A 16,612-nucleotide genomic window follows, 5' to 3' on the forward strand; every position below is an offset into this window, starting at 1 on the left:
GGGGCAGAATTGTGTGGTATCAGCTAAGGTGATGCTGAAGGATGATGTGATAGAGGCACCTGCTTCATCTTGTTGCATTGCATTTCACTGATAGAAATGGGTTGGATCTTTCATCCCTCAATGTGACTGCCTGGATTTTAAGATATGTTTTGCAGTTCAAATTGGAAAATGTGTACCTATGATATTGTAGCTACATGTCCAGTGCCAGAGCTCTAACAATATGGTCTTCTATTATCTTTTGCAGGAGTTAGGGCTATGGGATCCCAACAAAAGTAGAAAGTCATGAATAATTGACCACAGAATCACACCAAAGGATCTAAAATACTTCTCTTGGCATTGCCAGGTCCTCCAGTATGATTCTATGGTAAGCTTCCAGATGTTGACCAAAGAATTGCAGTGGAGGGTTTTGCAACGGCTAGAGAGAACACATAGGACATGCAGAGGACACAACAACAGAGGCAGTGACAAATATAGCAAGCCATAAATAATCACATCTGTGGGTGATCAATCTGCAAATGTTCAGGGACAACTGTATATCTGGACTACATATTAGTTGCAATTTGATATTACTTCTATTGTCATGCCGCATCTACAGAATCCTAGGTTTTGTAGTTGGGTGAAATATTTGGAATTCTCTGTGCATATATACTGTAGAATTAGTGATTTTTGATGCCACTTCAAATACTATAAAATCCTGGGAGATGTAGTTTTACAAGGTCTTTTGCCTTCTCTGACAAAATGTGCTGGCACCTTGCCAAACCACAAATCCCAGAATTCCATAGCATGGAGTTTTATCACATACCTGAGCAATGGCTGTAAAAATGGCTGGAAAGCATCCAGAGGAGGGCAACTAAAATGATCAAAGTTCTGAAGAACAAGCCCTATGAGGAGCGGCTTAAAGAACTGGGCATGTTTAGCTTGCAGAAGAGAAGGCTGAGAGGAGACATGATAGCCATGTACAAATATGTGAGGGGAAGTCATAGGGAGGAAGGAGCAAGCTTGTTTTCTGTTGCCCTGCAGACTAGGACGCGGAACAATGGCTTCAAACTACAGGAAAGGAGATTCCACCTGAACATCAGGAAGAACTTCCTTACTGTGAGGGCTGTTCGGCAGTGGAACTCTCTCCCCCGGACTGTGGTGGAGGCTCCTTCTTTGGAGGCTTTTAAACAGAGGCTGGATGGCCATCTGTCGGGGGTGCTTTGAATGCGATTTCCTGCTTCTTGGCAGGGAGTTGGACTGGATGGCCCATGAGATCTTTTCCAACTCTACTATTCTATGATTCTATGAAAGTGACATCTAATGTTTACAATTTAGTAATATAGATATACTTCATGTATATTTGTATTACTTCTTTTCTCAAAGGTGTTATGCATGAAACTTTCCCTCAGTTTATTTACAAACTATTCAAATAATAGCTTCACAGGAAATTGCTAGTATTGTAAACTTAAATGGTGTTTTGCATTTTTTGCATTAAACCTTAAATTGTTTTTGTTGAAAAATTAAGTGTACATTGAGATTGGAGTCCAGTGCCCACCATAATGTGAATTTCTAACAGACTCTTTTTCTTGAGTTTGCAGTGACAGCAATGTGCCTATGCCAAAATACCAACCAAAAACGCAATCTCCAAACAAATGTGTCTGATTCTGCAATAAGAAAAACCTCCACAACCCATCTTTCTTCTCAGAATTTGTCCTGGGGAAATATGCAAAGCTGTAACTTCTGCTTGTGGTGAACTATCAGGACACGTGTGCTTCCTGCAAGTACAGAAGCAGACATTGTGGATTTTAAAAATGGTTCCTGGAATAAACAATGTAAGGATTTCTTAAAACGTAATTAACCAGTCATTTGTGATCACTTTAAAGGGCTTCCTGCGAGATTTGCCCTAATCTTTCTCAACTCTAAACAGCCAAAAAGAACACACACACACACACACACACACACACACACACACACACACACAAACAACTATGAACACATTTGGGGCACCATTTTCCCCGTCCACTATTACTGAAGCAAAAACTAAAAATGTTACAAATTTCTCTGTACCACCATCGCCATTATGAAATTCCTGTGTGAAAGGAAAGTCATGCCAGAGAAAAGAGCAGAGGGCAACTCATTTCTAGGAACAGTCCAAGGCACTGCCCCCATTTAAATCCTGTCACCTTGGGATATGTAAGTGTGCTGTTATTGCCACTCTAATTATGAGTGCATGCAAAAAACAGCTACCACACTCTTTTCATGGAGGGATCATAGCGGTGGTGCTAAGAAATAGCATTAAAGACAATTAATTTGGTTAAAGCAGAGTTATCCTGGACTCAGATTTATGTTATTCTTTGCAAGCAAGCAATGTATAGATATAAATCCTCTCTGTGTCTCTGTCTGTTCACTTGCAGATCATCATAGCATGGGGAAGACACAAACTGCTGGTATCTAACCTGGGGATTTATGCCTCTAATCTGATTACCCCCATATGATGGACGTGTCCGCTTGGAAGGAAATGGAGGTGGCGCTGGTGAATTTTGACAACTCGAACGAGGTAGCAGAAGAGCCCTGTATTTCAAACGACCTCCATGCTGCTGACCAATTGCACAAAGGGCATCCCAGCTGTGCTAGCCTTCTGCCCAACTGGAGAATCCTCGTCAACAGTGAGAACACCAACAATGAGACCATATTCTCCAAACTGTCTGCGGAATTCTGTGACCACTTGGGGACAGAGAATGTGGGCATGGATGAGGGCGACCAGAGAGTCATCATCAACATTGCTGGCCTGAGGTTTGAGACACAACTCAAGACTCTAAGTCAGTTTCCAGAGACTTTGCTCGGAGATCCTGAGAAGAGGATACATTACTTTGATTCCATGAGGAATGAGTACTTCTTTGACAGGAACAGGCCCAGCTTTGATGGGATACTGTATTACTATCAGTCAGGAGGGAAAATCCGACGCCCAGCCAATGTACCTATAGATGTCTTTGCTGACGAGATCACTTTTTATGAACTGGGTGAGGATGCCATGGACCAGTTCAGAGAAGATGAAGGTTTTATTAGGGACCCTGTTACTCTTTTGCCAACAAATGAGTTCCACAGGCAGTTTTGGCTGTTATTTGAGTACCCTGAAAGCTCCAATGCAGCCAGAGGTGTGGCTCTGGTCTCTGTCCTGGTTATTGTCATCTCTATTATTATTTTCTGTGTGGAGACCTTACCTGAGTTCAGAGATGAGAGGGAGATCCGTGACATGAAGGAGGAAGCCAACAATCTAACTGAAGTTGCTGTGATATCGCATACATTTACAGACCCTTTCTTTGTGATAGAAACTGCCTGCATCATCTGGTTCTCCTTTGAGTTATTTGTGAGATTCATTGTTTGCCCCAGCAAAGCTGAGTTCTTCAGGAATATTATGAACATCATTGATATTGTATCCATCATTCCTTATTTTGTGACCTTGACCACTGAGCTGATTCAGCACAGTGAGCTAAATGGCCAACAGAACATGTCCTTGGCCATCCTCAGGATTATCCGCCTGGTCAGAGTCTTCCGTATCTTCAAGCTTTCCCGGCACTCAAAGGGGCTACAGATTTTGGGACAGACCCTCAAGGCCAGCATGAGGGAACTGGGCTTGCTTATCTTTTTCCTCTTTATAGGGGTCATACTGTTTTCTAGTGCCATCTATTTTGCAGAGGTGGACGAACCACAGTCACATTTCTCCAGCATCCCTGATGGCTTCTGGTGGGCTGTGGTCACCATGACGACTGTTGGCTATGGAGACATGTGTCCTACCACTCTTGGGGGAAAGATAGTGGGGACTCTATGCGCTATCGCAGGGGTGCTCACCATTGCACTCCCTGTGCCAGTCATTGTCTCCAACTTTAACTATTTCTACCACAGGGAGACAGAGAACGAAGAGAGACATATATTGCCTAGGGAGGTAGAGAGAATACTCAGCAGTGTGGTTACAAGGCGTGTGAGCATGGACTCCCTCAACAGCGCAAATGAAAATTATTCTCCAAAACAAAACAAAAAAATATTAAGCAGTCACAGAAGCTAGAAGTCTTGAGCTGTCTGAGGGACTCAGGCTGACTTTAGCAACTGATATACCATCCACATCTACACTGTCTATCTCCCTCTCTCTTTATAAAAAACATTTTCGGTTTTCAGACTGTCGTTTTTGCTATCTGATTTCTTGTGGCTTTTCCAATAAACAGATTTCTTATCTCTCCTTTTTGATCTCCTGTCTCTTTGTAATCAAATTCTATACTATCTAATTTTTGTATTATTGCTTTTTAAATCTTTTTTTGGGCTTTGTTTTCAAATATGAACTTGTAAAATAACTGTTTACTTTATTTTCTGGAAGCTATTTCCCTTAATCCTAGAGCTACATTTTGAGTGCCACCACCATGTAAATAGGGTTATGTCTGATTGCCTGCAAATGGCACTTCTAGGGTTGAGCTTTCTTTTAATTGCCTCAAGTCCCTGGTGGACTAACGGGAGGATGAGAAAGGAGCCACTATTGTGCCAAATAGGAGCTGGTAGCTGCAAACCCCGGAAAGTATTGAAGTTCCCTTTCAATAATATATTTTTCCTGTGTTTCCTGCTGGACTCCCAAAAGCTGGGAGATGCCTCCATAGTAAGGGGAAGGCATGCTGCATATGGTCAGAAACATTATTTCATTATTACTTCCCAGGTTTCAGAGCTGAATCCTATTTACATATAAGTATAAATGCCATGAACTTATTCTACTTGCTAAAATGGGTAATTTCATCACAAATTCCAAGTTCAAATTCTAACATTAGAAGGATAACCATTAATGTTTTCACTGTCACTGGAAAGAAAATGATTCAAAAATAAGAATGGGGAGGGGAAAAACAGTTTCTGGATAATTATAATAACTGCTAAAATATCCTTTCATGATTCATTATGAGTCACTTAATAATCATGACGCAGCCAGACACCTTTAAGAAGACATCCAGCTGCAAAACAATTTGATTCAGCTCTATAATTGTCACATAATTGACCTATATGCTTCTTTTTTCTTTTCCTTTCTGCTTTGTGAAATTAACAATTACCTCCACATTCATAATATGTATCTTGAAAACTGAACTGCTGAGGTTTTAAAACTGACAAGTGTGTTAACATTAACCTAAAATTGGCAAAGGAGGTATAACAAATAGTGGGTCGGAGCTGATTTTAGACATGTTTCAAAGAAAAAATGCAGAAAACTAAGGGAGAGGTTTTTTACTGACAAATATTCTGTTGTCAAAATCTGCTTTAAGCAGGACAAGACTGGAATCAATCCAGCATGTTCTGATGGTTCCGCCTTTGTCTTGTATCATCAACTGGAGTTCATGAGATGGGTTCTAATTTGTAACCAGTACCCAAGTAACATGACATTGGATCCTTTTAATTATTGTGGTAAATTAATGCCGTTTCATTATCTTTTCAAATGGAGTTCTTACCCCATTTGAACCACAAGTGATTATTCTGCAGAATCACCAGGAGCTCTGCTTATCCTGATTTTAAAAAAACAAGCAAGCTGTCGTCACTGTTTTTGCCATTAGGAACCTCACATTATATGTATCTTATAAATGCATGCACATACGTGACTTTGTCTCCAAGACCAAATCTGCTAATAAAGCAGAAAGAAGAATTGTACATAAACCCAAATCATGTCAGCATACTAATTAGGAAATAAACCCAACCAAACTCAGTGGTGCTTGCCACTGAGAAGCTATGTATAGAAATACAATGTGAGTCAAATCAACAGAGCAGAACTGGCAGCATTTGTTTTGAGTCAAAATTAAATATAACCAATTCTATCAAGAGAGCATCTGACTAGGTATGCATATGAAAGCAAGCAAGGAAATGCCTAGTTTATTTGTAAAATATTATTAATGCAATTAATGAAGATTTCTCTTGTATCTTAGCCTTGGAAAACATTATTTCTCAGTCTTTCTATAAGATTTCCTGCTTCAGTTTACCTAATGCCTAGATTATTTTCAGGATCTCCCAGTTGCCTAGTGGGTTAAACTTCTGAGCTGCTGAACTTGCTGACCAAAAGGTCGGCGGTTCAAATCCGGGAAGTGGGGTGAGCTCATGCTGTTAGCCTCAGTTTCTGCCAATCTGGCAGTGCAAAAACATGCAAATGTGAGTAGATCAATAGGTACCGCTCTGGTGGGAAGGTAATGGCACTCCATACAGTCATGCTGGCCACATTACCTTGGAGGTATCTATGGAGAATGCTGGCTCTTGGGTTAGAAATGGAGATGAGCACCAACCCCCAGAGTTGGACATGACTAGACTTAATGCGAAGGGAAAACGTTCACCTTTACCTTAGCTTATTTCCAGCTCCATTCTTCATGGTTTTCCTGGTCCTACTTTCCTCTTTCCTCTCGCCTATTATTTTCCAAACTCACTTGGTTTTACTTCTTTAGGCAACAATCAAATACAGTGAACATTGTATAGACTCTTTTCTGTGGAAGTCCCATTGTGTTCAATGGGACTTTACTTTTATTTAGACATGTATGAAATTGTTCAGTTAATTATTTCTAGACCTTCTTCCATCCTTTGCAATTTCCTCCTTCATCATTGATAATTTGGATGCTTGTTATATTACATTTCAATTTATCTCCCCCTCTCCTTTTCTTACAGGAACTTTATCTCTTTCTCTCTTTGCATCTGGTCAAACAGCATAAGTAGTTTTTGTAAGAAAGCCAACCAAAACACAAATGTAGGTAATTTACTTATGAACCGTTCACAATAATACTTGATATGCAGGAGTTATTTCTACTTTCTTATGAGAAGCAAATATTCAGTAAAGTAAAAGAAACACACACCACAGAAGTTGCAAGGAATAAGTCTTCTACAATGAGCAAATGTAGCCTTAGAAGCAGTAGGAAGATTCCTTATTAGGGAGGGGAGAACATCTCAGAAGAAGAAGTATTTGCTCCTCTTTGAAGAGTTTCCCACGCTTCTGCTCTCTTTTTTCTTTTCCTCCTCTCTTTGGTCAAGAACAATCAATGACACTTATCACTTCAAGAACCCAATTCCCTATAAACGCTACTATGCATACAAATTCCCTGCCAATTCTGTCCATGACATTTTTTGCCTACCAATAGGAAGCAGAAATACTTAAACTGCTGAATGTCCTTTTCAAAGGAACACAATCATGACCAGATTCTTGCAATACGACAGCACTCCATGGCAGCTGAAAGTAAACCCAATAATGATGGATCCTCATTGGTCATATTTACTGACTACAGAGAGGAGTTAAAAAAGAGGGAGCAGGAGTATGAATTCCTCTATCTTGAAATGTGAGCAAACATACCTCTAGTCCCGAAATGTGAGCCTGGAAAACAGTAAGAGGCTGAAGCATGAAACATAGCCCATTCTGCTATCAAAAAATTAGAAAATATGCAGATAGTTGTGATTCTCAAGTCTTTTTTCCTATGAAAGAGGGAACGGTGCTGTATTGACGGTTTGCATCTTCAATACTGGGTTGCTGACTATAACCAGAAAACCTCCTCTTCTTGTATGATAGCATTTTCCCCAGTTCTCAGAGAATCCAGTTTTTTCCCTTCCTGTTGCTATAACAACCATGAGAAGGTCAATTAGATAAGGATGTGTATCTAGGGATTATATGTCAGATGTTAGCAGCACCAGTTGATAGATTCCCTCAATTTTTACAACTTTGCAGCCTAGTCGGGATTGCAAAAAAGATTAAAAATATTAATAGCCTTCTATAATTCAGGTTCCTTAATAAGCATATAACACTGTTTATGGCTTCTAGTCATTCAAACAATTTAATTCTGTCCTCATTTTTTAAAAAGAATGCATAACCAATCATTTTAAAACTTTCCTTTTTTTTAAGCCTCCAAATCCACTCCTGACTAACTGCCAGGTTTTGACTGAAAGCAAATATGCAAAGGTCAAACTAACACTGAAAGCTGAATGAATATCTGTGAAGGCAGGGGTTGCCTTTACTATTCTGGGATCCTGAATTTTAAGCTGATCTGCTGATTATAAACTTATAGCAGTGGACAAGGCTTGATCAAATCCCACCATCAGCCACAAAAACATTGCACATGCATGCTACATGCAGACAAATTTTATGGTCCGGTTTGTTACACTAATTATTCCAGGGAATTGAGAGAATTACTCTTAGATTGTGTGTCTAAGGCTTTAAAAATGTCAGTGAGAGCAAAAAAATAGCCCTGTCTCCAAATCCAAAAGTAGAGCAGCAGGTAGTAATTATTATTCTCATCCCTACCCTCATCTACAGGTGTTTCACTCATAGACGCAGAACTAAGATGTGAGTTTATGTTACAGTAAAGTTTAAACTCCCAGATATCATTGGGCAGATTGAAGTAACTGCTTCAGACAACTTATGCTGGAGGCAGCAGCTCCCTACTTATTTCTTTTGAACCTTTTTACCTTTCTTCTCTCATAGAGAAGCTCTGTGTGCACACAGTAAGTCGTTCACCATTCCCTATACTGGCCTGCTGCTTTGAGTTGCAGTTGAGGATCCAATCCTGGAACTCCTTGACACCTTGCCTCTGTGCTATCATATGTATGCATGGTTCACCAATACCACACAGAAAAGACAGCCACATTGAAAGAAAGGATTGCCAATCAAACTTATCAAATAAGAAAGCCTTGACAGTCAACAGCATTTCACAGACAGATTATTAATAACCGAGTTATTCACAATCAGCTGATGAACAGAAATGTGGTAGGCTAACTGGAGTGGCAAATAAGCAAGTGAACTAGGAGAGATGTGGGCTAAACTGGAGAGGCCCACACAGTCTTTCTGCCCTGGGTTTGTTGACCTGCTTTCCAGGTGACAGTAGTGATGGTGGCCTCAGCCTCAGCCTGGAGGAAGATTTTGAAAATCAAGTGGGGGAGGCAGGGAGCGGGATGTCTCACACATCAAGCTGCGTGACATTGTCCACTAAATCACAATCCTCATGTTTGCTCCTTCAAATTGGGAAGGATAGTTTTTTTCTTTTTCCAAGGTGAATCACTGCTGGACTCAGCTGTCGGCTGTACCTCAGGCCACCCTTCAGAGCAACCATAGGCTTTTGGAATGAATACAGGATGGTTTAAGCTCCAGCGTGGTGAATCCAGTCATGAATGTAAGATGGCACAACTGGGTATGTTATGGGAAACTCATATAATGTTGAGAAGTAGAAAAAAGTGATAGAATGAAAGCTTGACTTACTTCATCTTTCATATTTTTGGCCTTTGCCCTATTTAATCTGACGTTTGCTTTATCCGCTGGAGGAACACTGGTGATACTTTTATATGGTCAACCAGAAGGTGCAAAAATGACATTAAAATTTGAAGCCTCTCTGATTTTTTTTTATCAAACAAAGATGATTTTAAAAACCATACAGATGAAGAAGTTGATATGGTAAAAGTCACAGGTCTCCCACTAAGTTGCTTGTATTTCCCCAGAGAGATAGCCTTGGTCTATCCATCATAAGAGTAATACTATTTTAACAGAAAACAAAAGCTTTATGTCCCAAGAATCCCTGGGAGTATATCTAGATTCTGACCACACACACACACACACACACCCCTCAAACCACAGCATAATTCTCAGTGTGACCAGAAGTGATGTAGTCTCACTTACAATTTTCAGTTTAGGGTCTCAAAAGGCTTTTTGCCTAGGTCTGAGTCTATTAGAGGGCAAGGGGATGCCAACCTTCATGTTTTTCTGACAGCTTAAATGTTTTGAGGGTATATTTTTGCCATGAAATATCAGCTGAAACCCCTTTTAAAATGAAGAGTTAGAGGGTGGGGCAGGAGATAATTGGGGGGGGGGGTATATTCTACCTCAGTGCTACACTAATAGTTCTAAGGAATATCAGTCAAAATGCCTTTTGTAACATTTCTATCTTTACTTCTAAACAGATTTGTAAGAAAAAAATATCAAAGACATAGTGGAAAAACATAGGAAGGGTTACAAGTGGAAGATTGCACCTGGACCCCACCTATAATTCTGTGAATAAGGTAATTATACAATTATTAAGCACTGGAAGCTTTCTTCCCATTGCAAATACCAGGGACTGGTGGCAGTGGTGTGTGTTTATTTCTAATCACACTGTGGCAAGGACAATGGTCCAGCTAGAAATATTATGATTATTCATTTAAACTGGTCTTGCCTTGGAAAATAAAAACAGCTAACACCTCAAAACAAAGAAATGTAAAGAAGGCACATAATTTCCTTATTCCATGTCCTCGAAGCAGCATCAAAAAGTGATTGAGATGACAAAAGTTATTAATGAAGAAGAGCACACAATCTAGACAGGACTTCAAAAGTTTACTTTTGCTTGAACTCCCAGGAAGAGTCTGTCTGTACCCCCTCATGTCCTCTCTTCTCTTTGCTGAGTTAATAGAGTGCACTTTGAACGGAATTTGGAACAACTGAAGCAAGTTGAAGACAAAGACAGAAAGGAGGAGGAGAGAGAAACTGGCTATTTTTGCTGAGAGATATTTCCCGGGGTGCTTTCAGACATACATAAAATGCGAGCAAAAATGGCTTTAACTAACCTGTTTTCACCTGCATTGCAGTCACCAACCCCCTCCCACAACCCTGGGATTTAACTGCAGGGGTGGCTACATGCCATCCTGAGTCACCTAAAGGTTGACCCAGGAGGGCATCCAACTACCCTTCCCCCCCCCCTCACCAAAAAAAAAAACCAAACTTACCACATAGGCTTGCCAGCCATGGAGGCCTCTCCGGAGAGCTGTGGAGTCAATCCAGAATGACCCTGGAGGAGTGGGGGGGGGGGGGGAGAGGAATTTTCCCTCACAATGAAATACAAACCTTTGCTTTCCAGAAAAATAACTAGGGTACAATATGTTAATGATTAAAGTCTGTAATTTATTTCACAAAAGAAGACAGAGCTATAGAAAGGGTGTTTTCCAAGGTTGTGTACTGGGTCGCTATGGTGTCAACTGTGGTTTAATTATCTGAGTGTTGAACTAACCCCATGTCTACACAGGCCAAATTCATTGGGAATCTGCTGCAGTCAGCCCAAATGATGTATGGTTGGTTCTACAGCAGAAGCTGTCAGGACCCTGGCTGCAGAGCACCAATAACCTTACACAGAGGCCAGTCTCTATCTAATATCTTTATTAAAGAAATATATAAAATCAATAAAAACAAGTGAAGAATATAGTTCAGAAGCAGACCTTTCAGATGAGGTCAAATATAGTCCAGAAATGTATTGTCCAATATAAGATATTAGAGTTCAAAGTTTTAATCCACTTGACCGAAACACACACTTTGCCAAGCAATAGTGTGGGGAAATAACAGAGTCTTTAAAGTCCAATGAAGCTTGACATCAAGGCTGGAAATAAACTTGATTCTTGACTAGATCCGTGACTGGAGGCAGACGAACATGAAGCATGAACAGAGTCCGTGGTAAAACCGTGAGACAAGGCAAGGCTTGAAGCTAGATCCGGAAAGCAAGGGACTGGGATTACGAAGTCCACACACGATCTCTCTCCTCAAGCTGATCAATTGACTCCGCAAGGAATTCCTCGCGCCAACCACCTATATTGGGTCTCGTTTTCCCGCCAACAGAACTCTTTCCCTAGAGAACGAGAAGCGAAACCCAACTCTGTCCAGATGTGTGACTCCTTAGAATTTCCCAAGGGAAGCAAGCCTAATCAGCTTGATTTCTGGCAGCAATGCGTAAACTCCTCCGTTGAGCTTCTCTGTTTCCCCTTTCTCTGGAATAAGATTCTTTTCTGGGAAACGGGGGGGAGTTCTGCCCAAGGCCTGTTTGGCTGAATTCTTGAGGGCAAACATCAACATCCTGCAGGTGAAGAGACTCCGGCTCTTGCTGAACCGGTGAAAACCCCATGTTTTCCTCTTCGTCTGCCACAATAGTACTAGGAACAGGACTACAAGGCCCATGAGTCATCACAGAAGCCCTGCTTCCTGCTATTAACCTCTTACAAGAAGAGTCACAGATTACTCTGGAGCTTCCAGGAAACCCCAGAGTGACTCACTATGTTTTTGACTTGTGGGCAACTGGAGTGACTGGATCCAAGGTAAATCAGTGTCCACATGTGAAAAAGACCCATCATTGTGTTTCCCAGCCAGAAACAGCACCCTATCAGATATCGCTGCCAATGTTGCTCTTTGTGATCATATTTCTGAGTGCACCGTTGTGACTTCACCGGAAGCAACCTGCCAGGGAGCTGCTTTTGGCTAGTAACACAGCAGCAGCAGCAGAAGCAGCAGCCCTCATGAGGACAGGGCTCCAGTATCAATGTGCTTATTGATCAGCCAACCATACAGACAGCAGAATGGCTTTACAGCACTTCAGGGCCGTAGCCAGAAAAAAAAAATTCGGGAGGGGTTTTGAAAATTTCGGGGGGGGGGGGGGTTGAACCCCTGACCCACCCGCCCCCTGGGTTCAGACCTGTCAATATCTGCTTGAGATAGTGCCTGGAGGGACTCTTAATGTTTTACGTCTCATAGACTTAGCATGGGGATTTGGTTAACCAGTTAAAATTCATGAGTAAACCAGGTTTATTTTTTAACCTGAAATATTTTGGGGGGGGGGTTGAACCCCTAACCCCCCCCCCCTCGCTACAGGCCTGCCAGTGGTATATCTGTACTCTGGAGCACCAGAGCAGAGTGCTCCAGAGTACGGCCTTTCATCTGGTGTAGTCAGAACCTAAGGACACCCCATGGGCAGGAGGTAACACCAGAATACTGAAAATGTAGACTTCTCTCCATTTTTGAAAGCTGGCAATATAGATTCCCAAGGACGGACCTGGAAGTGCCTGTGCATCATGGGATGGCCTCTGTGGGACTCCATTTTGCCATTGTGCAAGAACAGAGAGAAAACAGGTGGAAATTTGCATGGGATAAGGTCCTAATACTCTAAGGCCCATCTACACTGCTATATAATGCAGTTTCAGAATACAATTTAACTGCATTGAACAGGATTATATCAGTCTACACTGGCATATAATGCAGTTAAATGCAGTTAAACTGCATTCTGATATTGTGTTATATGGCAGGATAGATGTGGATCTAATAGAGCAGAGTGATCATGGACAAATCACACTATCTCATCCTAAGAGGAAGGCAGTGGCAAACCTCATCTGAATGAATCTAACCAAGAAAACCTTATGATAAAAGTTGACATAAACTGGAGCAGATTTGAAGGTTATAAAACAACAAAGTGCCTCTTCATTCCATTAGATCACCAAATGTCCTGTTTATAATCCTTATAAAAGTGAATCATGCAGACTATATTGTATGTAATTACTTTGTGAGAACAATTTGTGAGGCTACTAGTCCTTTTCTGCCTGTTAATGAACTCTTACAGTCATTTTCAGGATTTTAGCAATGTAAAATTATAGAGTGATGTTTACTTTTCAATTCCTTGGAGAAAGGTTGCAGTTTTAGGGAAAAGCTTAGCTAGTTTGCAAAGCTGCCAGCAAAACAGTATGAAGCCCATATCTACAGGTGATACATTCCCAGATTTCGTGTAAACCCACAAAACCCTATTTATACAAAGTACTTCTAGCCCAGGAATGCAAGCAAAACATGGGAGTATAATGTTGGGCCTACCATATACTGCCATTTGATCTAGATCTAGAAAAAACTGAGCATCTGTAGGTTTGCCCACAATGTCCTGCCTCATGCACAGAGGAAGAACTGCTTAAAGCTACAGACAATGCGTTTGCTGTTGCCCATTTTTGGTCTAAAATTATTTAGATGCTTATGCTCCCCTTATTTTATCAGTTTTATACTTATTTATTTATTTATGCAATGCTTTTGACATGAAATAAATAAGTCTAGAATCTAAGCATAGTCAGCCCTGGTAAGCACTTGGATGGGAGACTACCAGTGAATACCAGGGGCTGTAGGTTATATATCAGAGGAAGAAACTGGTCAAAACACCCCTAAGTAAATGCCTAGGTGCCTAAGAAAATCCTTTGAAACTGGTGGGGTTGCCATAAGTCAACAGGTGACTTGAAGGCATACGCAGTTGGAGGGGGTGATCTGGGCTATACAGTCAAGCCACATGCTTTCTTTATAAGAATGATACTCATGATAAAGTCCTTTTTATTTCTACAGCTTCCTCCACTTGAGCCAGCATGGTATATTGGTTTAAGTATGGGAGAAAGATTTGCAGAGGCAAAGGTTTCACTCAGCCATGGAAACCTATGGCGTGATCTTGGGATAATCATCACACTTTCTCAGGCAAAGGAGAACTAATAATAAGAAATAATCTTTCTACAAGACCCTTATGATTGGGTTGCCATTAATTAAAGTTGACTTGCCACTTCATCACATAACTTAAATTCCACTGAGTTGTATACTTAAAATCTGGTATTCTGTGGGTCCACTAAATTCGTTTTGGTTAAAGTGCAGTTTTTGAGTCTTTTAAATGTATAGTGCAGCATTTTTTCCCCCAATGTATCAGGTCTAGGTGAGGAAATGGATTTTTATCAAAACTCTGGTTGTTTTGCCAAATTTGGAATGAAGTACATTTGTTGCTCTCGGGTTAGAATCACCCAATTTCTGGGAGGAGAAATTGGGGGAGGAGTCAAAATAAACTTTTTGGGGCAATTTCCGGCATTTCCTTTTGCTCCCTAAGGAGGAAGGTTTGGTTGCAAGCTACCTCATAACGCTTCTACTTTGCAAAAAAATAAAATAGCCTTTTAAGTTACCTTTTTTCCTTTCTTCGTTGATTTGTCTGTGTCCTCTGTTGGGACGGCCAGTGCTGTTGATGTTCCAAATGAGATTCCCTCCCACCTCTTCTCTCTCCCTCTCTGCTTTTGGGAATTGTGGGAGTTGTAGTCCAAAACACCAGCTGAGTCTCTGCTTCTTCCATTCCAAATGGGATTTCCTCCCGCCCATTTTTTCTCTCTCCCTTTCTGCTGTTGGGAATTTTGGGTGTTGAAGTACCAAAAAGCATGGAGAGGGATGGTGGGCAGGGCCAAATGTCTGCAGTGTAGAAACCTCTTCATTGAAAAATACGCAAGACAACTGAGTGCACTAAACAGTGTGATCCCAAGGTAGGGAAAAACTCCTTTTTATTACGGAATGGAGTTAGACGGAACTCTCTTCCTCTGAACACTTCTGAACACTTCCCAGTGTAATTTGATGAAGTCCTTGGAGGCACATAAGAAAAATTTCCTCCAACTTCAGCCTATTTTATGTTGCGCCTTTTGGCCACTAGGGGCCATTGTCTATCATTGCATACAACAAGTGAAAAGACAAAAATAGAAAAAGAATAAAGCCCATCAGAATTGAGAGGGGGGGATATAGTTGACACTCATAATTCACCAATTCTGCATCCATGGATTCTAACCATATATGGCTTGAATCCAAAAAGCCAACTTTGACACCCCCCCCCCCCATTTTGTATAAAGGAAACCGTTTTACTACACCATTGTACATAATGGAACTTCAGCATCCATGGAACCAAATACCAGTGGATACCAAGGATCCACTATACTGCACCACTATGGTATTTTCCCTTCTTAATGGATTTTTAATAGATGCCCCCCCCAAAAAAAACCCCCCACAAACAATACAAGATTACTACATTCTTGCCTGTTGCCTTCATCCCACACCTCTCTTTGACTACTGATAAAATTCTGTAAATGAAGCAGAGGATTGTACAATCAAACTGTGGTCTACAAGAACTCAAGTGAATAAAAACTAATTTGATTAGAATGCATATCTTGCTCCCAGTAGAGTCCCATCATTAGATGACAAGAGCTAATCTTTTTCTAATCATGGAAGTAGTGATAGTCTAGCCAGGCTAATGTGTCACAACAGTCAATAACTCTTTTGATTTTCAGTTCACTGAGGAAAAGCAAGCCACCATGCTGATGATGCCTGCTATTAAATCACTCCCATGGCAAAGCAAACAATTGATGTTTCATTTGTGGATTGCTTATATAGAACCACCTCAGGAGCTGTCTGGTCTGCCTCACTCCCAACAAGTTAAAGATATGATCCAGAACTTGTTCTGTAGCTTTCATGCCAGAAAACAGAGATTTGGGAAACTGTGTCAATGTTTTGATAAGATCTGTGGTTTGATAGGATTTGTGGTTTGTTTGGTTACTTCTGTAAAATGTTTTTATTATACTTTTTATCATGTAATTTCAGAGCAGTGCATAGATAAAAGATATTTTATAACCATGTTTTATCACCTTGTCTAAATGTGCTGTCAGTCTTCAATGACCCTTCTTTCTCACATGTGCAAACAAGGTAACATGTGTACTTGAAATGTTACAGCAGAGAGGGGCACAGTTAGTTTATTCATCACTGAATATATGTTTTGCATGTAGAGGGTCTAGATCCAGGACCCAGCATATACCTTACATGTAGGGTGTTAGGTATTCAGCCTTTTGGTTAGCCTCTTAGGTAACAGTGCTGGAATTTAACTATTGCATGTAAGTTGGGTATATGGTATACACGTACAGTACAGGCAGTTTCTAAGTTACAAACAAAGCAGGTTCTGTAGATTTGGTCTTAAGTTGAATTTGTTTGTAAGCTGAAACAGATACTTTTTAAAATGTAACCCCAGCCATATACATACACATACACATATACTAGCTTTGGATAGCA

The 16,612-nt window shown here is 40.7% G+C and overlaps 1 protein-coding gene across 1 annotated transcript; it reads left to right on the forward strand.

The window, feature by feature from the left end:
* Positions 1-250: 250 nt before the first annotated feature.
* Positions 251-4,213, forward strand: kcna10 (potassium voltage-gated channel subfamily A member 10). Its single transcript, XM_008109447.3, has 3 exons — positions 251-364; positions 1,578-1,811; positions 2,394-4,213. Exon 3 carries the CDS (start codon positions 2,471-2,473, stop codon positions 4,040-4,042), a length of 1,572 nt encoding a protein of 523 aa, XP_008107654.2. The 5' UTR covers positions 251-364; positions 1,578-1,811; positions 2,394-2,470; the 3' UTR covers positions 4,043-4,213.
* The last annotated feature ends 12,399 nt before the right edge of the window (positions 4,214-16,612 follow it).

This window comes from Anolis carolinensis, chromosome 4, assembly GCF_035594765.1.
Source record: "Anolis carolinensis isolate JA03-04 chromosome 4, rAnoCar3.1.pri, whole genome shotgun sequence".
NCBI lineage: Eukaryota > Metazoa > Chordata > Lepidosauria > Squamata > Dactyloidae > Anolis > Anolis carolinensis.

What these genes read in the sequence shown, in the direction of transcription:
- kcna10 (XM_008109447.3), top strand. Translation starts at nt 2,471, where the DNA reads ATGATGGACGTGTCCGCTTGGAAGGAAATGGAGGTGGCGCTGGTGAAT.